This window comes from Saccostrea cucullata, unplaced genomic scaffold, assembly GCF_032062105.1.
Source record: "Saccostrea cucullata isolate Sc308-1 unplaced genomic scaffold, CSIRO_AGI_Scuc_v1 ctg188, whole genome shotgun sequence".
Classification (NCBI taxonomy): Eukaryota; Metazoa; Mollusca; class Bivalvia; order Ostreida; family Ostreidae; genus Saccostrea; species Saccostrea cuccullata.
In genome coordinates, this window is record NW_026926584.1 from 156,593 (window position 1) to 183,865 (window position 27,273).

The 27,273-nt window shown below is 31.4% G+C and overlaps 1 protein-coding gene across 1 annotated transcript; it reads right to left on the reverse strand.

The window, feature by feature from the left end:
- Positions 1-831: 831 nt before the first annotated feature.
- LOC134272133 (uncharacterized) lies at positions 832-26,972 on the reverse strand. Its single transcript, XM_062754374.1, has 19 exons — positions 26,880-26,972; positions 17,851-18,045; positions 17,697-17,759; positions 17,302-17,499; positions 17,082-17,183; positions 16,890-16,979; positions 16,573-16,701; positions 14,345-14,416; positions 14,002-14,086; positions 13,600-13,870; positions 8,906-9,023; positions 5,299-5,493; positions 5,137-5,199; positions 4,740-4,937; positions 4,520-4,621; positions 4,317-4,391; positions 3,928-4,047; positions 3,333-3,408; positions 832-3,241 (listed from the first exon to the last, which is right to left on the reverse strand). The coding sequence occupies exons 1-19, from the start codon at positions 26,929-26,931 to the stop codon at positions 2,884-2,886; spliced, it is 2,562 nt and encodes an 853-aa protein (XP_062610358.1). The 5' UTR covers positions 26,932-26,972; the 3' UTR covers positions 832-2,883.
- Between the last annotated feature and the right edge of the window lie 301 nt (positions 26,973-27,273).

The following is a 27,273-nucleotide window of genomic DNA, read 5'->3' on the forward strand; positions in this document are numbered from 1 at the left end:
ATTTTTGCAAAAACTGTTATTAATTTAAATTCATACCTGATAGAACAATATCTCTTGGAGGAATGCTTTTGAATAGGTGTACTGATAAATATTGTTAACCAAAAGAATTTTTAAAATGCATATTTTCGTTATTAATTCAATTATTCAATCATTAAAAAATGTTGAAAAGGGCAATAACTCCTTCTCAGGTCTCTTCATTCAGGCATTTGCTTTATTGTACTTCTAATATAAAATAGTTTCCCTGATATTCACAATTCAAATTTTTCCTATATATTTCTATATAAGTGGCCCCGCCCTTCCCCCGGGGGGAACAATATTTACCCCAGGATGCTTCCAACAGCTTTACTCTTGAGAAGAAGATTTTTTAATGACCCCACCCTATTTGATTATCTCCCCTTCAGAATTATGTATTTTAAACCAGTTTTTACATATTTTTCATGATACTTTTTAAAAGAATGTGCGATTTTTTGTTGACATATACTTCTGCTTATTTATGTCTCCCATGAATGATATGGTGACCTATACATTTTTTGTAAGAATTTGAAGATTTAAACTACATTAAATGAAAATAAATTTAGTTTTTGTACTTTGAACCATTAGAATTGTGAGGATGGAATTACATTAAGTTAGGAGAGTATAGCATAAAAATTATATAATACAAATGACAATAAAGGTCTGGCGAATAATTGGTAATCTACACTATTTCTTTTATAAATTGAAAACAATTTAGACTATGTATATCTTGTCAATAAATACGACAACTCTTTTCATAACATATTTTACATGTTCTACTTGTGTGCAAAATAAAGTTACAAATGATAAGGTAAAACACTGCATTATGATATTTTTTAATCTTTACTATTTGTACACTTGTGAGAGCTCATAAAATGGTATAACGTGATCAAATGAGGAAAATTGGTCCAAAACAAACCTTATAACTTCCATAACTTGCTGCTGTGAATATACTAAACAAAGACTTTTTACTCATTGATTTGATTTAATTAAATTCAAAAGAACTGAAAGTAGACAACTTAATAAAATATACATTTTGCAATTCTTAGCAAACTATAGCTGCTGTCAAAAACATGTGTAAAAAGCAGAAATAATTTATGTACAAAAAATACCAAAAAAAAAAAGTTATGTTTATCGCTTTAGTAAAAATATTTATTTTGCTAATCTTAGCAAACTATTTCTTTTGTTAAAAACATGTGTTAACAAGCAGAAATTATATACAAAGGCTACCCAAAAACCTAATGTTTATTGAATAAAAATGGTGAATTAAATCAATATGGTTTCAAATTAGCAAACATGCAAAGTATTTTACAATAAAGGGAAAATAACAGGCAAAACTTCCTTTCTTAAAAACTCAGATTATGTTTGTTAGATACTGATGCTCAAGAATGGCAGACTAGTGCCAGAAAGAGTTTTTGTTACATTCAAAAATCAAGGTTTAGAGATTAAAAGAGTGTTGATTATGAAAAGAAAGATTTTGTCACAAGGAAAATACGCGTGAAAAGGGTTCCAGTAACGATCATGCACAAAATATGACCAGGGTTAAAGATTATCTCAAATTTGCTAATTATACAAGGTCAATATCATGAGGAAAAATATTAATGTTACCAAAAGAAATGTCTTGTAACAAGGAATGCATAAGTGAACTATGAGAGCTCTAGAAGAAAGCATTCAAATAAAATGTAAGTCAAAGTCCAAGGTGCTTCAAGTCTTTAAAATTATAGCTGAGATTATAGTTTATTAAAATAGTTATATTTTTTCAAACGTAGGGCAAACCCGAAGGTCAAGAAAGAATGTATAAGATGTTGATACCAAAAGGAACTTGTTTTCGCGAAAAATGACCCATGAAATGTGAAATCACTAACATCAAACATTTAACATATATCGGCAAGTTATTTTTGTGGTCAAATAAAAAGATTAACAGACAACCAGGTTATTAAATAAACAGACAAAAAATTAGTTAAAAAGACAAAAATTAAATATACCATTAAATCTTCAAAGGGACATAACAAACAACTTCAATAAAAAAAAAATCTTGTTTAAGATCCAGAATTTATTTACAGCTGTTATCTTTTGTAAATTATGAACTGTCCTGCTCATGTCCTCAAGTTCCTGAAGGTATCAGAACTTTCGATAGCATTTTTGCATGAATATCAGTTTATGTAACAACTCCATGCAACAATTCATGGCGCAATGCACTGAGTACTCTCACTCATCATATATGTTGCAAGGATTAATATTCGTTTTCGGTGTTAAAAGTGCCTACTTGTTTGCTTTGTCCTTGTACTGAATCCTTTCATCAACCATTGAGCATAACTGCTAGAAACACCGTCAAAATGTCTGACGCATTTACACTAATGAAATGCAACTTAAATCTTAGACTTGGATTATCTCTTAAAAATAATAGTTTTTTTTTAATCGTATCCAACTAATATTGTACTATTACTGGTAAAAAAAAAATAAAAAGTTTTTATCTCTCGTTTGTCATATTGATATTTTTGATAATTATTATTCTTTTCAATCGCTCAATTGACATCTGCTAACTAAAATCATTTTTAAAACCTGTTTTTGATAAAAATTAGAATCCCAAAATTTTGGTAATTTGTTTAAAATCGGCCTTTTAAAGCTTTGTGCTTTTAAAGAAAAGGGTTTTGCAAAAAAAATTGCAAAATAGAATTTTAATCTTAGGAATATATAGGTTTCATTAAAATTAAGACAAGATTGCAATTTTCATCTTGGATTTTTATCATTGAAATAGTGAGTTGTTAAACAATGGAAACTCTTTGTGATCTCTACTGCCATATACACGAAAAAGGACAGGGTGTCATCAAATAGACTGGTGCTTAGTTGGTTTAGCCAACAGATTTCAATTTACACAATCTCCCCGGACTCGGCATACCCAGAATTAAGTTGCCTTCTAGGGGTCTTAGCAATCTTGAACGAGCTGCAGTTTATGTCTCTTCTCAATCCTCTCATATCGATATATCCTTCAGCATGGTTTGGTACTACCGAAGTTGTCTTCTCTCTGGAGAAGCCGGAACTTTCCTTTCCGTAAATCTCGGAATAAGGATTTTCGTCCACTTCCGGTACCATTTTGACGCGTGTGGAGTTGCCAGAGGCCATTACTGGCAATCCTTGGTAATCCCTGATTTTCTTTCGAGATTTATATGGGTCATACATATCGTAAAGGTTGTCTCTTTTTGTAAGAAGTTTCCATTTTAATGTAATCCTGTTAAGTGATTCATTGACATGTTATAACTATAGGAAAAGTGATAATATACAAGAAAATATGTTTCAGATGATTTTTATGCACAACTAACCTTTTCCACAGGACAATGATGACGCAAACCAAGGTCATAAACAGAATCAAGTTGAATCCACTTATGGCAAAAGGAACTATTCAAAGCAATTAATGGGATAATGTATGAATGCTTGAAGAATTTCTTCATCGTACAATTTTGTTTTAATTTTAAACTTAATTAAATGATTATTATCATCGGTAAAATTAAAATGTAGTTTATAGATATCTTTTGACCAATTCAATTGATACTTTGAATATAGAATAAAAATTGATGAGGAAATACTCGAATTCTTCTTACAAGAGCTAAAAATTATACACATAAATTAAACCTTAATTACTTAAAAAATTACTTTACTTTAAAATGATGAACAATCTTGAGGCATCTCAATATTTTGGCATGTGATAATTTGATTGTTTATGCTTAACAGGACTTTAACAATTACAAACATAACAAAAACAAGGAAATATTAAAAATTCATTCATCATAAAAAGGAAATAATTAATTTATGGTGCAAGGGAGAGTTAAAGAAAATTAAATGCACTCGGGAAAACAATTACATTACCGTACTTAAGTACTAATTACGGAAAGTATTTGTGTGTATAGTACCACTTACGAATTGATTTCAAGTCCCAATAGCCGTTATTTTTGGTCAGGTCCTCTACATGGACATCATCTTTTGTACCTATGACCTGTAGCGCCTCGGCCCTGGAATAATCCTCTTCCTCGCTAACTTCTTGTTTGCAATAACAAAACAAACGAAATTTATTATTATTTAGAACTTTAACTGATTGATAATAAAATTCTTTCCTTTATGATCAATGACAAATCGAAGGAGACAAAATGATCTTAGATGCAGTACATGTACATGTACTTTAAAATTTCCTTTTTTATATACTTTTCAAGCATATATATATATGTATTACTGTTGACACTTTAGTTATGTTGTTCACGCTACAATTCACACAAACAAGATATAATATATGATAATAATAATTTATTTACCATAATTTATTTCAAAGACCGGGATGTTAGTCGGTGTCAATTCCAAAAGTACAGACATTTGATAATCTGGTATATCTGTAAAGGAGAGAATGTATTGAGATTACGTCATTCTTTATACTACATTTCATGCGCTGAAAACATCAGGTAGTGTATATGATATATTACATTTATTCCATGCTAATTGTGGTCACTAGAAATCTTACATGAATTGTTGATACAAACTCCCATCATTGGAATAGAGCAATTCCCATACAGTGTTTCCAACGTATCATTGTCTCTGGAAACCACATATGTGCAATTTACATCTGAAAAATTAAATCCATTTTCTGTGCATTTCTTTCATGATATGACGGGGAAAAAATATTCAGATGATTACCTTTTTACCTTTGAATATTCTATTTTTAATGTTATCGTTGATCCTACCTTGATTGTTCCTCAGTTCGATGTTTGGAACCCAGTAGGAAATGGGTGACTTAAGTTTATATGAAAACTTTGCAACCTGGTCTCGCAAAATATTTTTGTATAAATTTCCTATAATTTCGAATTTTTCTTGTTGACACCATTGCTGGGCCTCTTGGAACGTCATGTTTGTCAGATCTATTTTGATACCATCCGCAGTTACTAAGAAGAAATGAAGCTATCTTAATTATGCAATCATATATTTATATCGGGTAAAAAGATAGCAATAAACTTAAACGCCTTTTAAACTATATTTTATCCTCAAATTACTAGTATATAATAGTAAAGCTTTAAAATAAACGGTTTATATTTCTATGTTTTGTGATTATGGATAAATGGATAAATCAACACAAAAAATTACCACATATGGATGGATTCCTTATGTTCACATTAGTGTGAATTTTTACAATTGTTTGACATATATCTGAAAATAAAGAGCATGTTTGTACAGATTAACTATGAATTACAATTGGGTTGATTCTTGACGTTCCATTCTGATAGTACTGAAATACTACTGTATTACCATTTTTGCAGCCAAGATCTAGTATTTTGCCATCGATCCAAGCAGACAGGTTGACTCCCAGCTCCTGGATAATTTCTGCCGTGAGGTTTTGTTCCTCCACGTACCTTTCGGTTATCAACTCTGATTCATATTTAGTTTTACATTGTTTGGATGCCTCACTCCAGTCTATATAGTGCTCAGGTGAACACAGTATATCTATTTGAATTGCAAGAGGAAAATATTAGGGCCTTACATAACATCTAATACAAAACATGAGAATCAAATTAAGAGCTCTACATTTCTAAAACTAATGCCAAAAGATGAACTTTGAGAAAATGAAAATGTATTTTTAGTATTATCCCAAAAAAATTAATTAATTTTTTTAAGTCTGGTTGGGTTTTTTGTTATTCCTTTCCATTAGTCTGTCACTTTATTTCCTTCCCAAAATCAATTCAATCGGTATTTAGTTCATGATTTAAAATATGATTTATGGTGTCTTGTGTTATACAAAAGACCTCTTAAAACCTTCTCCTACATTTTTTGCAGTGTCCAAACTGTTTTGGAATATGATTGATGGTGTTCTATGCATTAAGGTTTCGGAATTTTCATTTTCAGGCAGCGGTCAATTGGGGTGGTCTTCGAGTTTTCAAAACGTCATAAAACAGTAATATTGATATCCTTATGTTTGCCTCCAAATCCTGTTTACTTGCATTTGGGAGCCAAGACTTATTCTATAATCTGCTTAATATTAGTATACATATATCAAATTGAGCATAAACTGCACAAATTTGAATAAGACCATGGGGTCTCTTTTGTAAGTATATATTCATATACTAAGTAATAAAATCATTGCCAGTCAGTAAAAATTAAGATTGTAAAAATTATACATTCTGATTTTTAAAAAGTGAGTTTCAGAACAAGGAACAAAGAAAACATCAGTTAAAAAAGCAACATTATACGTCTTTTATGAACCCTCGTTTTGCCCCAAGCAAGAAATGAAAATACCAAAACCCTTTTAAATATCTGCAGAAAATCTTGCAAAAGAGAAAAAATTGTTTAAAACTATTTAAGATTTGGAAACTAGATAATTATGAAAGAAAAATACTGGTTATCAGGTTTTGCATGAACCTCGAGTAACAAAAAAAAAATTAATATTCCAAAACCTTACTCCATATATTCAGAGTTCTGAAAACCAGGTTTTTTTTTTTTAAATCTGTCTTCTTCGAGTCCCAGGCTTGAAATGAAAATCCCAAAACCGATTTAACATCTGCAGGACGCTCTTAGCTATTTTGAAAAAGATGAAACAGCGATTTTATAAAATGTTAGGGAAGTGCTGGAACAAAGGGTAAAAACTTTGCACAGATCTTGGCACCAGGATTTTTTAAATAGAAAATTTGACCCGAGGGTGAACAATCCCGAAAACATATTACAATGTAGTATTGCGCATCTCCGGGACATCATCATATTCCAAAAGATGAATTGGGTTTTGTTTTAAATGGACGAGGAATTACAGGTAGAATAAATTGTGATGAACGGAAAGGGGCATAATGATAATTTAATTAACAGCAATGTATTCTAATGTTCTTTGAATTGCTGGTATCAAAAGATTTCCAGATCTCTTGTTAGATTTTGCAATAACCCAGTCATCCTTTTGAATATGATTGGTTGTCTCCTGTAGATGTGTGCAAGCTTCAGATTCTTCATTGTACCCAGGAGGCCAGTTGGAGTCGAAATTTTTAATACCGGGTATCCCATTTATTTATTTTTTTTTAATAAAACCTTCCCAAAACAAACGTTTTTTTTTAAGAACATCTTCCCCGATTATTTCTCTCATTTTTTTTTCATTACAGACCAAAGGGTAACATGTTCACTTGAACTTTCATACTCAACTTAATGCATGCATTTATTATTTTTGTAAATTAGATTTATTTTGATTTTTCCGTGTGTTATGCAGATATGTATATATTTATTTTGAAGGACTTTACAGTCTAGTCTTATGACAGTGTCTAGGCGTTTTCAATTGACTAGAAGTGTGTGCTTGAATTTTTATCACACTTGATCAAATATACATATTTATATTTACGTTTTCTAAACTGAAGAGAGAGAGAGAGAGAGTTTTAAAATGGGGAATGAAGCACTACAAAGTCCAAATAAGGGGAGTAAAACTCTTTGTTTATTGTTATAAGGTTATAGAATTTCATCTCGAAAATCCTTCGATTTGCTTCAGATGATTTTTTTAAGGTATTATCATCTGAGATTTAAAATTGTACCAACCATTCAATTTTTAGAACTTCGCTTCTGACAGCAATTATCTCCCTTTTATGAATTTTGCACATCTGAATATTCTTACATCATTTGAAATAGGTAATATTGCTTGATAAATAATTATTATAATTGCGAGTTTCTTTGAAATAAAAATTCTAAATACTTCATTTCCAGCAATAATTACCTAAGTCTTTTTTCATATCACCCTTCTTTGAATTAAAGAGTAAAAAACAAGTTTCAAAGCAAATAAGATAATTACTGGTAATAGTAAAGTACCTGGAAAAAAATTCCAACATCTAAAAATCCATCTTTGTTATTTAGACTGGTCTCTAAACCAGATCAAGGTCTAAAATGTTGGTCAATCCTCAATACCTCTAGGCTGAATTTTTCATCACTCAATAAAAAAAAAACGTCTGCTGAATAACTCATTTTAAATTCTTCTTATTGAATTCTTATAAAACCAATACTTTTATTTAATCTGATTGCAAAAGGCATAATTTCAATATATGAAAACCGATCAGCAGGAGATGCTCACTCCTCCATGGCACCTAATCCCATCTCTGGTGTTATATTACATAAGAAATATGATAAGAAATAATATTAAAGGACATCTTTGCTTACACCTCCAGAAATTTTTAAAAAAAGGAAGAATGTTATAAATTGATTTAACAAATTGTTATATCTGAACATGGGATATCAATTCATACCAATGTCCATAGCGTCTTTTCAGATCCGAAAGTTTCTAATACTTAATTTTATTATACCCATTCAAAGTCTTTTATCAAACTTAACCCGGGCGTATTCATTAAATTTGTACAACCAGTAAGATCAGCAATATTACTTTCACTTTATATTCAGTTTTGACATAACTTATTGTCCTTGCAGAAACTTTTGCTAATATTTTCAATGAAAATTTATATAGTTAAGAAATTTGTTCCAGTTCTTAAATAATAATCGATTCTTGACATTCAGAATGCTTAATTGGTAATTCTCTTTCTTTTATTTGAATTTTATAATGAAATAATTTATAAATGCTTTCATTTATGCCTTTCAACATTAAGTTTTGTTTTTTTTAAAGAAGGTTTTCTGAAATTAAAACTGATGTAAAACTCTTCCAGAAGATTTATTTGATTTAATTTTTTCAAGTGTAGTATGTTCATAGTTTTTGTTTTCACTTATCTTAATATAAAATGTTGACTAGTTTTCATAAAAGACGACGGGAAGAGAATATAATGATAAAAAATGTAGATTTATCATACTTAAAATAAAATTTAGATATTTTTGTAAGTAAAAACTTTTTTAATATGGAAATGTTGTAAAATTTTATCATTAAAATTTATCATATTAACCCCTATAAATATACCTGTCAGAAGACTGGAAAAAGCTAAGATGCCCAGCAAACTGTGAAAACACAGAATCAGCTGCATCCTCTTCTTTCCATATATTCTAAAACTAATGAAGTATAAACATTGAGATTCATTTATTTATTCATTTCCTTTTATGCTTAACAATCTCTACTTTACCTATAATCGCCTGATTTAAGATCACACACACTCATTACAATATTAATTTAAAGTAGAATAAAGTGGTCAATGTTTTTTTACAACTTGGCTCTATACGTTCATTAAACAAATTAATACTTTGGCATTAATCAAAATATAGGATATTTCATAAGATTTAAAAATCAGACTACAATTACTTTCCTCTAAATTTACATATGATTACAAGTGCTTAATGGTTAAATTGGAATTTAATTGGCCAATTAATTGATTTTTTTTTTAATTCTTATTCGGCTATTATTTTTATTTAAAGTGAGGAACATAAAAAAAAAAAAACTACGAAAAATGATGGAAAACATTAACCGTAAAACAGTTTGCGAACGTTTTTCTGTTTCAGCATTAATGTTTTTTATGCAAAACTTTTTGCTTAAACTTACAGAGTGAATGCTAGTCACACAGACAGTATCATCCCATGCCTGTGTTTGGTCAAAGTTGTACGTAAATGACAGTCACACGGATCCTTTTGAACTTATGACAATATTTGCTGAAGAGAACCGAGTGATTCTTAGTCAGAATGTTCATACTTATCCTATGAAAATGCTTTAAAAATATAACTGTGTGAATGCTAATCACAGGTGTAACACTGATCCTTTAAAAGTGCTAGGACACATATTTGAAGTTAATATTTTCTAAATTTTCAGTATGATATCATGACTTACATATTTCTATAACTTTATCCTTAATACTTATAAGAAAATGTTGTTTAACAAATTTAACACACACGGTGAAACGTAAACATTAACAGTAACATAGTTTAACAAATTTAACACACACGAGAAATTTGAAATTCTGTTGTTTATTAAAGAAAAAAATACTCTAAACATCCAGAAAATAAAAAAAGTAGAAATGTGAGAAAGCAAGATAAACTCTGCACACATCAATGGGTGCTTCTTCACATTTCTACTCTGAATTTTCTGGATTATAGTTTGAATATACATCATTGATACACAGCAAAATGTTTACTTTTTTTAGTACGAGGGCCGTTCAAAAATTACGCGGACTTGTTGCACAGAAAAAATATTTAACGACATAATCGGGCAAAATGCCACACTTAATATAATATACTTTTCTTATATTGTCTTCAAAATTTTATATCAAAATGTTGTAAATTGGTATCAGTTTTGAGTGATTTTTCAGGACATATCATTAGGTCACGGAGCAGCAAAATCTTCGACGTCACAGACATTATATAAAAAATATGTTATGGAGCTTTCATTTTCTCAACATTTTCCCAAGAGTACCTGTACAGTTTGAGTTACCTTATCTACTCAACATCCAAACACCATTCTTCTCAAGCTTAAAATCGACTAAACAAGAATGTTCTTTTGTTGGTTTTAAAACCAAAATCTGCAGTTATTTATGAGATGTAGTGTGATATTGGTGACTGACAATCACATTCTTTACAGTCTAGATAACGTTTTCGTCGATAATCTTCCCGCCTCCCGTATAGCCTACTACGGAAGCCCATTTAGGACCTATCAAAAAATATTTTTGAATTCAAGAATTTGGTTATAACGAATTCAACGAATCTGTAATAACAGATTAAATTCGTTATAATGAATTCAACAAATCTGTAATAACAGATTAAATTTGTTATAACGAATTCAATAAATCTGCAATAACAAATCAAATTCGTTATAACGAATTCAATGAATCTGTTATAACAAATTAAATTCGTTATAAGGAATTCAATGAATCTGTTATAACAAATTAAATTCGTTATAACAAATTCAATAAATCTGTTATAACAAATTAAATTCGTTATAACGAATTCTAAAAATCATTATAACGAATTCAAAAATATTTTTTGATAGGTCCTAAATGGGCTTCCGTAAAATGTGTTAGACTATTATATCTTTAATTTCAAGTTCTACAGGATACATCGTATCGACATAAGAATGGAAATAACTTCGTCGTTATCTAAATGTCGAGTTGAAGGCAACAGCAAGTGTTTTCTTCTTTTCCTGAATATGATTGTGACAAATTTTGCTTCCTATGAATACAATTATAGCTCTGCTTACAACGGGACGCAGTTGGTACTAATGGGAATTTCAATAGATTATTGGAACACCTGGTCTCCAAAAATCAACATAGCTATTGTCAATTAGAAACTTAAGCAGTCTACTAATAGCAACCTAGAGAACTTATGTATACAGACAGAAATAATTTTGCCAATTTCTTATAACAAGGTTAGTCTATTTAAGAGTTTCATTTTTTTTTATTGAAAAAGCAACTGTCAATGAAATCAAAAAGCCTGGACTGAAATAGATCTTGGGAAATGGATGAAAATCGTTAGTTTTTATGCTGTTGATTTTTATTTAAAAAAAATTGTTATTTCAAATGTTCTAAAAGTTCTTTGGATTTAGGAATCCACATCTGATTTACACTCCTTCTCGAATATTTTGCTGCACAGTACGTACTCCTGGAGTTTCTCCTTCACTACTGTTAATATTTTAGTAATGAATAAAGAAAGAGGCTTGCTAGAATATTTACTTAAACCCTCTTCATATCTTTGGAGAATATGATAGGAAATCATTATAAGAAGACATGAAACGAAGATTAAAATGAATTATGTGTTTTTATTTTAAACAACTCTACATTGAATGATTTTGATTGTTGGAGGAATTAATCTCTCAACAGAACTGATCTCTCAAGCTATCTTGATATTTTTAATTCGAGAAACTTTTATATTATCCTTGGAGTACTTGTCAGGCAATCAGACATTTTATTACATGCATTGTATTATCTTTACTTTTACATTATACTTTTCCCTTTTCCATTTTTAAGGTATAATTTTTTACATTTAAATACATATACTGACACGCAAAAGAAACGCAACACCCTACTTTAAGGGGAAAAATTATGTAAAGTAAAGAATTTTGTATCTTAAAATTATGGAAATCTCCAATTTGGTAAATATCGGTAATTTAACGGTTGAACGATTTTCATACCATAAGCGGAAATCAAGTTTGAGTCTGCTTAACAGAAATCAAAAATTGCATGTTTAACAAAACATTTGGCAATGTTATGGAGTTTTAAGGGTTTTTACTGTTCATCTTAAGTAATGCAGCAATATTTCAAAAAATAAAATCTCCTTTCGTTTCCCGCAACGATGCTAAGGCTTCTTGAAAATGGCTTAATTACGCATTTCCGTTGCTGTAGCTGGAAAATCTCAAAGTAAAGGTGATGGAGAGTTGATGATGCAAAACTACACTTCATTACGCCTCAACGCGTAAATGATAGTCCTTGGATCAGTAGTCCAAGGGTTACTTCAATGCGCTAAGTTAGAGGAAATTCGACCTAATCATCCGAAAAAAAGGCATTTAAAATGGCAAAGTATAATTCCTTCGCTCAGATCTCCATATTGATTAACCTATTGTATCGTAGAAATTTAGCTGCAATTGCTGTTCAGGGCAGACTTGCACGTTGTAATTGAATGACTTGGAGGGGCTGTGTTAACAGTCATATGTTACTTAGTAAAGTTAAAAGATAAACATTTAACATTTTTATCAAATATCTGATGTTCTGGAAAGAAAGTTTAGCTTAATGCATTCTTTTTCTGAAAATCATTAGTAAACAATTCAAACATTTGTAGATAACTGCTTGTCGCGTTTCTTTTGCGTTTCAGTGTCATATTCAAATAATTATTTTCCGTATTCTTTATTTGCTTTGAAGTAGACAGTTTTTTGTTTTAAATTTTAGTTTCAACTAATTTTTAAAAACAAATTCTAATGTTTACAATTCTTAAATAAGGCTGTTCAAATGATTAGCAAAAATTTGAAAATCATTTGTTGATTTACAAAGGAGATATAGAACTTTTCATAATTCTTCATAATGTAAACAAGGCTCGTGTCTTGTTTTTGTTTAACTATAGAAATCGAAATATCATATTTATAGTAAAATAAGATTTAGTAAATTACTACAAAATGTCTAATGGTATTTAGAATTAACTTTTTTTGAAAAATCTGCTTTGAACGACCATATATTAGTATGTAAAAAATACGTGACACTGGCCTTGTTTACATAACAAAAATTAAGATCTCTGAATCTGTCTTGTGTCTCGATAACATAGATTCAAATTTTTGATAATCATCAAAAATACATAAGCTATGTATTTGTAAGCACAAAAAATGAAAAAATAAATTTGAAAATTTTCAGCTTAAACTGTGACCATGTTTCTTTGGAAAGAAAAACCAATTGAAACCAAGAGATACAACGAATAGTATTCAAGTCAAAAGTGCATTTAATAATATTTAGGAGCAGAGCAAATATAAATTTCTTAATCATAAATTGTAAATTTCAAGACGACTCTTCTATGACTAAAAAACAAGTCTCAGGAATGATACAATCAAATAAAAAATAGTAATCTTAACACTTAATCATTGTAACTTTATTAAGGTTAATTAATATTGTAAACAATGGAAAACACAGAACCAGGTGAAGTGATGAGACGCGATGTTTTTGCTTAAAATAGACGATGTCCATTTCCCGGATCCTACACGTCTGCTTCTGCTTGTCCAACTATTCCAGAATTAATATGGTAACGGCACAAACCTCTGCCAGCAATCTGAGAGTAGGGATTTTCTTCCTCTCTGGGCATGTCCTTGACACGGGTAGAGTGACCGTGACCCTGAGTTGTCTCTGGGGGAAGGGTCTCGTACACTTTTTTCTGAAATGTTGTTTTGCGTTTTCTTGTGCTTTTTGTGGAAGCTTTCTCATCTGTAAAGCTACTATGGTCTTTCATCAGGACGTCCAGCCTTTGTGACATCCTAGAATGAGATATGACGTTATTTGTGCTCTAAGAAACTTTAATGCTAAATGCATGTTTCTTAAACTTATATTTATGCAGTGGACTATATTTTTACTCTTTAATAGCTTTTGTCAGGTAAATGTAACAAACCTTTTCCAAATGACCATCCCGACGCACATAAAGGTTATAACCAGGACCAAACTTAAACTGCTAAGGATAAAGGAAACTAAAGCAGCTGTAAAGTAATAGTAAGTGGTTATTTTTTGCAATTGTAAAGAAAAAATGAATCAGTGGATCAAAATATGTATTAAAATAATTACTTATAAATACTATAAGAAGTGTATATCTATGTGTTATTTTGAATGCTTGAAAATGTTATTTCTCCTAGTGGCAGCTATGTATGTAAAAAAAAAGGGGGGGATGTATATTTTTAATGTTGTATATTGTATAAATAGTTCAAATTTAATATTTTTAGAATACAGGTTTAACTCACAAAAGTTCTCCGAATCTTTCTTGCCAATATATTTGGGCGAGCCATGAATTTGACCATTCGTTGCTACAACAGCTATAAATAAACCTGAAGTTAATTACTTGTATTAAAATTAGAGAAATTTTTTTTTTTAAAAAGTATCTTTTAAATACTAGTATCTACCCTAACGAAGATTCTTGTTTCGTGAATAACAAATTTTGTGATGAGAAGGTCATTAAATAGCATGTGAATTATCTTTTGCTTTGATTTTTACTTTATTAGCTCACCTGAGCTGAAGGCTCAAGTGAGCTTTTCTGATCAAAATTTGTCCGTTGTCTGTCGTCGTTGTTGTCGTTGTCGTTGTTGTCGTCGTAAACTTTTCACATTTTCATCTTCTTCTCAAGAACCACTGAGCCAATTTCAACCAAACTTGCTACAAAGTATCATTGGGTGAAGGGGATTAATGTTTGTTTAAATGAAGGGCCACGCCCTTTCCCAAGGGGAGATAGTCATGAATTTGTTAAAAATTAATGGCATTTTTAAAAAATCTTCTTCTCCAGAACCGCTGGGCCAGGAAAGATGAAACTCATGTGGAAGCATCCTTAGGTAGTGTAAATTCAAGTTTGTTCAAATCATGACCCCCGGGGCAAGGGTGGGGCCAAAATGGCCAACCCAAGTTTTACATAGGAATATATAGAAAAAATCTTTAAAAATCTTCTTCTCCAGAACCACTGGGCTAGGAAAGATAAAACTCATGTGGAATCATCCTCAAATTGTAGATTCAAGTTTGTTCAAATCATGACCCCCGGGGCAAGGGTGGGGCCAAAATGGCCGACCCAAGTTTTACATAGGAATATATAGGAAAAATCTTTTAAAATCTTCTTCTCCAGAACCACTGTGCCAGGAAAGATGAAAATAATGTGGAATCATCCTCAGGTAGTGTAGATTCAAGTTTGTTCAAATCATGATCCCCGGGGCAAGGGTGGGGCCAAAATGGCCAACCCAAGTTTTACATAGGAATATATAGGAAAAATCTTTTAAAATCTTCTTCTCCAGAACCACTGGGCCAGGAAAGATAAAACCCATGTGGAATCATCCTCAGGTAGTGTAGATTCAAGTTTGTTCAAATCATGACCCCCGGGGCAAGGGTGGGGCCAAAATGGCCGACCAAATTTTTACATAGGAATATATAGGAAAAATCTTTAAAAATCTTCTTCTCAAGAACCACTGGGCCAGGAAAGATGAAACTCATGTGGAATCATCCTCAGGTAGAGTAGTTTCAAATTTGTTCAAATCATGACCCCCGGGGCTAGGGTGGGGCCAAAATGGCCGACCCAAGTTTTGCATAGGAATATATAGGAAAAATCTTTAAAAATCTTCTTCTCCAGAACCACTGGGCCAGGAAAGATGAAACTCATGTGGAATCATCCTCAGGTAGTGTAGATTCAAGTTTATTCAAATCTTGACCCCCGGGGCAAGGGTGGGGCCAAAATGGCCGACCCAAGTTTTACATAGGAATATATCGGAAATATCTTTAAAAATCTTCTTTTCAAGAACCACTGGGCCAGGAAAGATGAAACTCAAGTGGAATCATCCTCAGGTAGTGTAGATTCAAGTTTGTTCAAATCATGACCCCCGGGGCAAGGGTGGGGAAAATGGCCTGTAAAGTAAACCCAAGTTTTGCATAGGAATATATAGGAAAAATCTTTAAAAATCTTCTTCTCAAGAACCACTGGGCCAGGAAAGATGAAATTCATGTGAATCATTTTGTAGATTTAATTTTGTTAAATCATGACCCCCGGGGCAAGGGTGGGGCCAAAAAAAAGTTTTAATAGGAATATATAGGAAATATTTTAAAAATCCTCCTCAAGAACCATGGGCCAGGAAAAATCAAACTTTGGAATCATTTTTAGATTCAAGTTTGTTCCAAAAATCATGACCCCCGGGGCTAGGGTGGGGCCAAATATGGCCGACCCAAGTTTTACATAGGGATATATAGGGAAACCTTTTAAAATCTTCTTTTCAAGTACTTCAAAGCTATGATTAGTGATATTTATATGGAATCATCCTCAGGTAGTGTAGATTCTAGTTTGTTCAAATGATGAATGCCTGGAGGGTTCGTGAATAACAAATTCAAGCCCGATGTGCTCAGGTGATAGCATGTGAACTACCCTTTGGGCCTCTTATTTTTAAATTGCATTCAAATGCAACACGAAAATCGAATTCTGGGATTTTAACATTGATATTATTACTCTCTCTTGGCAAATCTTGGATGTGTACATCTGAGTCATTCAAAGTCTTTGCACTTGGTATTTTTCCTTGTTGACTTTGGATTTTGAACGTAGATTCTTTTCCTTCTTCCCCTTTTGTTTTTAGAATATCTATATATGGAATAGTCAAAAATTTGTCTTTTTTCATATGTCAAATCTAGCACGTATCTGCATATTCAAAATAAATATACTAAACATCCCATTTTTTAAAAAAAAACTTGACATGAATCACAAAAGTCTTTCAATTGTCATTTAATTGAAACACATGTATAGCATTATTTTAAGGATTTACATTGTACCTTTAGTTGTCCATATACCATCCGATTTTAATAATGGCATTTGTTTCAAATTTATTTCCAATATCACCGACATTTCGTAATCCACCAAGTCTGAAAAGAGAAAAATTATAATACCTGGAAATATATAAATTATGCTCAAACATAGACTTTTTTATATAAAAAAAAAAATAGAGAGAAAAAAGGTTTATTTACATGTAGAGTTGATACACACGCCCATTTTTCGAATGCTGCAGTTGCCGTACATTGTTTCAAGGAAGTTGCTCGTACGAGAAGAGACAAAGGTGCAGTTTGCATCTAACATTCAAATATAATATTTCATAAATTAAAAAAATTCTTGATCATCTTCTGAAATTGCAGTTCTATTCATATTTTTGGTTTCTGTTTTTAAAGCTCTTATGTGATTTTAGCTTACCTGTGTTGTTGCTCAGTTCAACATTTGGGAGCCAAAAAGTTTTCGACGTTGAAGGCATTTCAGAGAGCTCGTTAAGGCTAGACAACAATCCATTTCTTTGCAAGCTGTCTTCGATTGTTACTTTCTTGAACTTACATAATTTCGAAGAAGTCTTGAATGACACATCCGTCAAATTTATTTCTATATTTTTGGAGGTAACTAAACGGGAAGAAGGATTGATTCAAATTTTGTGAAAAATATTCGTCAATTTTTTTCTCTTAGTTATCTGTATTCAAAATGCTAGTTTTGGAAAATTATAATTCAAAGGGTTGTATTTAGATTGAACTAAAATATGTATTCAGAAATAAAAATATAATAATGATAGAAATACGCAAATAAATACAATTGAAAATCACCACAAATATATGGCATTTTTCTGACGTCCTTCTCAAGCAAACTTTTCATCAGTAAACACTTCTCTGAAAACATGAAAAAAATAAAATCAACAACGTTGTACTTTTCCATTAAAAATACAATCTTTAGTTAAGTGAATAAAGTTTCAACAATTACCCTGATCGCATCCGATCTTCTGAATTTTTCCATCAACCCATGCTGACATGTTCACTCCAATTCCAGTTATAACGTCACCGTGAAGATTTTGGTCTTCTATGTAGCTTTGTGGTATCAAATGCGAGTCATATTTTGCTTTGCAATGTATAGACGCTGTTGCCCAGTCAACGTGGTACTCCAATGAGCCAATACTCCCTAATTACAAAATAACTAGATTTGTTTTCTTCTAGGTTTCATCTACATACATAACTCAAGAATAAGAGGAGTAAACCTCAAACAATTTTTTTATGATACCACGGATGAACTCCTTTATATAGCAATTTTTTGGATCAAATGATTTTCACGATTCTAAGATTCAAATGGCAATGAATGAAAAAAAATAATAGATTTCAACTAGATACGATCTCGTTGCGAGCAACGAGTGGGTCTTCCGTCCGATTTTTGATGAGATTAGATAAGATTTTAATTGAGATTTTCATTCAAAAATAATGATATAAATTCTAAAGGAGAAAACTTTTGCCTCCATAGTGAGTAAAAAAGATATTGAAAACTAAAGACTTATAAATTCGAATTTTGGCCTCTCTTGGCCCCTTACATGAAGGTTCAGCCCCTTTTCCTTGAAATCGTCTTAAAGTTCTCATGATTTTTTAACACTTTTTGTTCAACAAATCTTGAGAGATTGTTTTTCGTTTTCGAGATATTTGCAAAAGAAATGTTCAAGGGCCAACTTTTTAACTCCTTAATGGGGACATTTAGCGAACCAGAAGTATCTGTCGAGATTGTAGCTCTACTGGTTTGTACTCATATTAAAGGAAGAGTAAAGTAGCAGTAGGGACATAAAACTTTCCAAAAGCAATAAATAGAATAATGATCCTTGATTAAGTCTCTTTTTGTGGCAAGATTGCGATAGGACTACAACTGTAGGAGTAGCTTTTAATAAAATTTTACAGAATTTTCAATTTTTGTTACCATGGCATCATCGTTCATCAAAATCAAACACATAAAACTTATAATTAATTAATTATGTATCTCAGTGTAGTCTACTTGCACACCAAATTATATTAAAATCAGACTAAAACTGTATATGGAGTAGCATTTTAAAAGTATTTCACAGAAATTTTTATTTTTAGCAACCACGGCAACACCATTAATCGAAATCAAAAACCGATACGTAGAATTATGTATCTTAGTGTAGTCTACTGTTTTGCTAAATTATATTGAAATCAGACCAAAACTGTAGGAGGAGTAGCATTTTAAAAGTATTTCACAGAAATTTCTATTTTTAGTAACCACGGCAACATCGTTCAACGAAATCAAAAACCGATATATAGAAATATGTATCTTAGTGTGATCTACTTGTGTGGCAAGTTATATTGAAATCAGACCAAAACTGTAGGAGGAGTAGCATTTTAAAAGTATTTCACAGAAATTTTCTATTTTCGTAACCACGGGAACACCGTTCAACGAAATCAAAAACCGATATATAGAAATATGTATCTTAGTGTGGTCTACTTGTATGCCAAGTTATATTGAAATCAGACCAAAACTGTAGGAGGAGTAACATTTTAAAATTACTTCACAGAAATTTTTATTTTTAGTAACCACGGCAACACCGTTCATCGAAATCAAAAACCAATATACAGAATTTTGTATCTTAGTGTAGTCTATGTGTGTGCCAAGTTACATTTAAATCAGACCAAATCTGTAGGAGGAGTAGCATTTTAAAAGTATTTCACAGAAATTTCTTTTTTTAGTAAACACGGCAACACTTAATGTAGTCTACTTGTGTGCCAGGCTATATTGAAATCAGACCAAAACTGTAGGAGGAGTAGCATTTTGAAAAATTATTTACAGACGGAAAGACAGACGACGGACGAATTACTATTGCATAAGCTCTTCTGGTCTATGAACAGTAGAGCTAAAAATGAAAGGTTGCATATTGTTCAGAACATTGTTTTGAACATCTTTCGTTCAATATTACTTTTCAAAATATTTCCCACTTTTGATGTATAAAGCGTCAAAGATTGAGCATTCTGGCCCCTTGTGGTCCCTAATTATGTACCATACGACATAAAAATTATAATACATAGTTGTAGATTGTTGAGATAAACATTTTTGCTTCAGTAATGTATAACAAAATATTGACTGTTAAAGAGTTATTGATTAAAGACTTTTGGCCCCTCTCAGCCCGTAATGTGATGAGGCAGCACTTTTTTGCTGGTATCATATTCAAGATCTTGTTGTTCTGCACAAAAGTTGTTTAGTGTGTTTTAACAAAATTATTATACTTTAAAAGATATGATGTAAAATGTCTCAAAACTAGGCGCTTCCAGAAGATTTGAAAATATAGGTGCACAACTACAACATGTCACTATATTCGCTGAAAATTACAGCACTCTAGCTTTTGTCGTTTTTGAGTTTTTGTGTCGACTAAAACTTCACTAAAAATTAGATGAAAGAGCGATAACTTCCGACCGGAAGTGATTTTCCAAAAATTAAAAAGAATTGATCAGGTTTTGATCATGATACATCATCTCTGAAAATTTCAAAGAAATCCGTCCATGCATCTCTGAGAAATCGTCTGCAGAAAATTTGGCCGAAAAAAAATGATAATAATGAAAAAGAAACAATAGAAGGGTCTTCCGTTGGAGACGGAAGACCCTATATATCAGGAATGGTTGATGTCAGATGCGAGAAGGTGGAACTTAAAAGGTTTCTTAGTAGAATTGGCACCGATGAGTGTGTAAAATAGCTGGAAGACTGGAAAAAATGCAAGTCCACAAGGAATAGTCACAAGATTACGTATTGAGATGAAAGAAGAACAAAAAAAAGAAATGCACTCTGCTGGTACTGAGAGAAATTAAATTGCAGACTTTAAAGGTCAAGTATAATATTGTTTTGAAAATTCATAATTATTCATTACTGTCAGTCTCTGGAGCCATATGAATGACATTCTGAGGTCTATTTATTTTTTTGTCACCAATTTCCATCACTAATCGTCGTTTAAACTTACCTGTGTGACAAGTGGATCATTTATTGTAAATCGCTTATCTCCCTTGTTGCGTGACGTCATCAGAGACAGCGTGAAATAGGAAGTGCATGCTATATTGCCGTGTTTGGAACATTATTGTTTTCGAGATGCTGCCATGTGCATGATGTGGGCTTTAAACTGAACCAATAAATCGGAACAAGACATGAGTATATATTTAAATTCTTACGCACCAGAAATTGAGGGAAATATGGACATTCAATTTATAAAAAGGAGATAGTTTTCAGCCCAATAAACACGAAACACTATAAATATAAGCGACATTTTACATAGACCAGTTTAGGTTACATTTTAATTAATTATAAAATTATCTCACGAATTTCTTGGTTTTATTTCAAATTTAAATTGCATTTTTCAATTTGTCGGTTTAGGTATTTATAGTCGCAATACTGTTTTGAGGGAAAGTTTTTTTTTAAATTCAACAAAATCACAAGCACCTGACGATTGGTTCATGTACTTTGCCCCTTCCCCCTGCTGAAAATAAAACTAAGCAAAATATACATGAATTCCTTGTCTGTCTATTCAAAGGTTGGTTACACCCCCCCCCCCCACTTCTTACCATAGTATAATGATATGAAGGATATGTAGTATTGCATGGAAAAAAAATGTAAGTAAAAGGAAGTTGGCCTTTAGGGATGGGTATCGCGAAAAATTCCGTATCGCGATATATCACAATTTTTTTTCCCAAAATATCACGATAATATCATGATATTTCTACAAGCAAATTTTACATTTATTTTAAATGAATAGTCATTATTTTTCTTAAAAATATGCTAGAAAAACAAAATGTCAATTTTTTGAAATTTTATGTACATAAAATTAATCATGTTTCGATGCTAATAGGCTGTTTTTCACCTTATACAACATTTTTTTTAGACTTTCTGTAATTGTAATTTGAAAGATTGAACAACTAAATGAATAATTTCTGTACTTTATAATATGTACTTAAATACCGGTATTTAGGTCTCCGTATCACGATACGTATCACGCAATAAAAAATCGCGATACACCGGTATACCGATAAAATTGCACATCCCTATTGGCCTTGAAAAAAAGTTAGCCACTACCTCCCCCCCCCCCCCCACGAATTAGGATTTTCGAGTTTGGGCTATTTCCCTTTAATTTTTTTTGTTTGTCAACTTTTTCAGGTAAGTAAAAAAAAATTCTCTGGTTGCCCCCCCCCCCCTTCCAAAAAGGATGCTACGTGCCTGCGTCATACCAATACTTCGATATTTTATATTTTTAGAGCATGCACTCAGTATATACATGACTGAACATTACGCGGCGCCAAGTCAAAAGTACATGTATTTCGGCGTAAACCTCTAATATGCTGGAGTAAAAAAAAATACTAGCAATTTTCATATACTCTGAAGGAACAATCTCTAAAACTTGAGAGACAAAAAACGGAAGGTGTGGTATAATAGACAAGGAATTGATAATTTGCCAAGTTATCGTGTCTTAAAAAAAAATCTCAGTTGGGATGGGGTATGTCCCGGAAATCCCCCCTCTAAATCCGCGCATGATATCTGTCTCAGAAAATACTTACCCAAGAATGCGTTCATTTACGTCCAGTTGTCCCTTTTCTAGAAAATTTTTACATTAAAATTGTTTCCATTTCATATTTATTCAAACAATAAAACTTCAGTGTTCATGAACGCAAGTGATTGTTCCTCAATTTTCTGCCCGCAAATTTTGTTTTCCTCCAGCACTTATTTTCTCTTGCGCTGGCGTCTTGACATAGTTACCACAAGAGCATATGAAATCAGAATGTATACTTAAAATAGTTTTGTTTTCTTTTTTCTAAACTAAATTAGGGTGAAATAATTCATATTAAAATATTATTAGAATGAAAGCGCTATGTGACCAAGATTTTCAGGCCTGCATGAAGCAATTAATATCCGTTGAGGGGGACAACACAGATATGTTACTTCGGGAGGGAGGGGGGAGGGGCAAATAAAAATTACTTGTTACGCATAAATTAAAAAGGTTCCAGACAAATCTTTAGTTACCACATGTGCTTAGGGACGGGGAAAATTCATACTGATACTAAAACAGAACGTTCTGTTTTAGTATCAGGGGGTATGAATATATAAAAGGCTTAAACTAGCCTTCTTTCCCCTTAAATTTTGGATTTTTCGGTTTTAATACTTTATGAATATATCAGAGAAAAATATTTTAAAGTAAAAAAAAATTCACTGGGGTACGGAACAACCGAGCCGAGGGGGGGGGGGGTCCAAGCACCTGTGATAGCTACATCTTCGGATTCCCACGGATGATATATATATATCCGACGATGACGGAATTTCTGTTGTTCCGTTCATTGTTCGTAGTATATACCATGGTATACTTAACATAAAAAAAATCGCCGTGTGTCCGGTTCAAATGGCTATGCAATGTAAAAAAAAAAAAGAATTCTATACGTTTTCACAATGTAAAAGTCCTGGTCCTACATTGTATATGATGAATAAGAAACAACACATAAAACCAACTTTTCGCAGTTAAATATATATATATATATATATATATATATATATATATATATATATATATATATATATATATATATATATATATATATATATATATATATATATATATATGTATTTTTATATATATATATATATATATATATATATATATATATTTTTTTTTTTTTTTTTTTTTTTTTTTTTTTTTGCGGAAATTACTGATTACACTCAGTGAAAAGGCATTAAATACAAATTACATGTATGTTCATTCGTTAGCTTCTGCGATGATCCCTTCTAAGTTATTATTTGAATTTCCACTCTCACCCTTACCGGTGTAAAGACGAATAATGACCCCCATGCATCGAATAATGACCGGGGGGTCATTTTTCAACGACAAAAAATGACCCCCTAAACGTAGAAAAAAAATCATTTTTTGTAGAAAAAGAGTCCTAGGGGTCATTATTTTATATGTTAGTCCTATAAAATATTGACCCCCATTGAAAAATGACCCCCTTTAAAGTGATACAAAATTTATAACAGGTGAAAGGGAAAAATATGCTGTGTATTATAATTGTTCTTCGTTCGAGTAATTCATGCATTTATTCGAATAGATTTGATCTTTGTTCTTCTTAGCACGTAGGGTAATAAAGTTCCTAATTTCTCTCTGTCGAAATATTTACAATTCAGTTTTAAGCAATTTTAATGTTAAAACAATCAATCAATTAATCATTTATCTGATAAAGGAGCAAACCTAGAAAATCAAAGATGATACATGTAAAGAGATCAAACGCACGTTGGAGATGAAAGAGGGTGTTGCAGTTCTTTTGTTATTTTCCCTAAATGTGTAGCAGATTAAAAGAAGAATTTTCATGTTGCAGAAACTCATATTAATTTTTTTCAAATGCAACAATGTATAAAGCACAAGGAGAAACAATATTTGGAAGGTGTGTATTGACTTCCATTTTGCCATAAAATGATGTGAAAATTAGTCTTATGGCAAAATATAGCAGATTTTCCGTTTTTTAAATAGGGAATCCCCATTGTTCTGAAAAAGTGCCTCCTTGAAACAAAATAATTTTGATATATACACAAAGAGGCAGGAATTTTCTTCAAAACTGCCATTTCCGATTTTTGTTTCAAAGAGGCACATTTTTGAAAAACGCAAAAATTGAATAAAAATTATTCTCCAAACGAAATGCAAAATGTGTACTTTAAATAACACTGTAAGGTCATCGTGTCCGAAATGGTCTAGTGGATATGCTGGTGGGCTTCCAACTAGTACTTTTACCAGAGAATGGGTTCGAATCCTAGTATGGATCATTTTTGCATAATTTTTTTTTTCATATTTAATGGTAGTGCAATGAAATGATATATTTTTTTGAAAGAGAGGTGGGGGAGGTATCAACAAGTTAATTGAGTAATAACTAATCTATATATTAGAAATGCAGGATTAAATCGTTTTCCTTGATATGCTGTGACTTAAAACTAATGCTTTATTTAATTTTGTCTTGAAAAATAAATCTACTAAATTGTTTAAATAATATATTTATTTAAATACTGTAGTTATGGCAATTTTGGTCTCTTAGTTAGTAGCCAAGATTTGATATGAAACAAATAAAATGTCTTGGATGTAGCACCAACAGTGTGATTATGGGACGCAGTTTTATTTTATAAAAAAAATATTTTCACACGATGTCTACAGTATATCTTTCAAAATGCTGCTTTAGCCATTGTGCTTTTTGTTGTTCCAACCTCTTTCGTGCAAAACGACGAAAGTGTTTTGCTGTATCAAGCAGGAAATACCCGCCGTAAACATAGTCTTCTACGTAGCTGTATCTATATTTAGACATAACCAGGGTATTTAAATGTCCTTTTCGATATATAGGGAATAATCGCGAGTTTCTGCAACACCTTCTTTATGAATATATTTTTTTCTTTACTGACTCCATTGATACGCTGTTTCAGAAAAAAAATTGTTGGGAAAAAGTAGAAATTTGTAGCAGACGAAATAATATCGGTGCGTACAAATAAGTAATTTGTTCGAATTAATAAGGTTTTCGGACGAGTGAATAAAAATAGAAATGGATGACAAGACGCCTCGATGCTGTATATTTTTCAAATGTTCCATCCTATATATGCAGACTATCACAATATGATTAAAGATATTAAATCTTTGCTAATACATATTCTTTTTATACCCCCCCCTCTCGGAAGAACAACCAGACTTGCAATGAACAATTTCAAGTGAGAAATTAAAAATTAAGAGATTCACGTAGTCTTTCAATGCTAAAATTTTGTTTAAAAAGAGATTCTTTAATTGTCAAGTAAATAAAATTTCTTTTCAATATTCCTCCTTTTAATGTTTGCTTAAATAATGACCGGGGGTCATTTTTCGCCGTAGATTATTGACCGGGGGTCATTTTTCGCTGTCGAAAAATAACCCCCGGTCATTATTCGATTGGGGTCATTATTCGTCTTTACACCGGCTTCGGACGAAACAGAATCGACGAAGAAGAATTAATAATATTAATCAATTTGCGTACTTTCTTGATTCAAATATGCAAAGCCTATTCTTAACAGACAGATCTATACATAACTCTGATATATCAACATTTCTGTTCCCCAAAATTTGCAATAATTTTAGTTAATCAAGAGCACTTTTCACTATACTTATGTAACTAGATTTTGTCGAGTGTCTCAAATGACGTCACAAAAAGGGGAAGTAACTCTATTGATGAACGTTATTTTTAGCGATATTTGAACAGGTAAATAAAGAAATCAACGAGGTTTAAAATTAAACGAATATTGTAATTCCTTCTTTTTAGCCATTGCTTACAACATATATTATATACAAGTATATCTATTTCCTTGATATTTGACCTTTAACATTTAAAAAGTAACAACTTTTTTGGCAAAGGGAAAAACTAAGGTAAAGGTTAGGTTGATGAAATTTGAAGGACTATAACAAATTGTTTCCCGGTTTCTTCAATACCAAACTAACAAATTATAAAAAGTATGAATAAATGAAACTTGCTTGCTGCCTCGACGTTTTTTTTTTCTCTCGTTTTTTTTTAAATCTCATTGCCGAGCGTTTGGCGACAGAACAGTTCTAATTTATTTTTCATTGCGGCCGAGATTTGAACTACGTCATATAGGTGGAGTTTCTTGAAAATTGTATTTCTTGTTAATTAGGAATCTTTTTATAAGAGTCAGATATTTTTGCAATTTGTCTAGGTTATATAGACCCTCAACTTTTGAATTACAGTGAAAGAACTTAAAGATCACTTTAATTTTTTTTTAATTTATGGGGGGAAAATGCTTACTTTCATCAAAGCTTCTTTTTTCTGATAGAGATATATAACATGTAATAAAAAAAAAATGAGTGCCTTAGAGTAAAAGGTGTTAGATGATTTATATATTAGTAACTTTTCTATCTTTTTTTTCTAATGTTTTTAATTAAGGCGTATTTATTATTAATGATCTTTTGGTAGTAAACACAAAAACTTGTTTACCTTTTAAATTGATAACAATGACCAGGACACCAAAGAACTTTAAACGCCTCATTTTCTGTCCTGTAACAGATCCTGCTCGTAGAATGTTGTCAAATCTGGAGAATGTACATTTATTTGTAATGTAAGGGTATAGCATTTTCCTTCCTGATTCATTTTTAGCGAGACAGTTTTAAAAACTAACAATAATTATGCCTGAGGTCATTTTGCAAATTAATCATAGATTATTAAATATTGCACGTTAATATTTTGTAATTCAGAGGGGGAGGGGTGATAACATTCTTCTTACTGTTTTGAAAGACAAATATTCACATCGATACAATTTAAATTATGGAGACCAGTGTCATTATGGTTTTATAAAACAATACTTTGCAACGGTAAAATTGTAAAAAGCAAA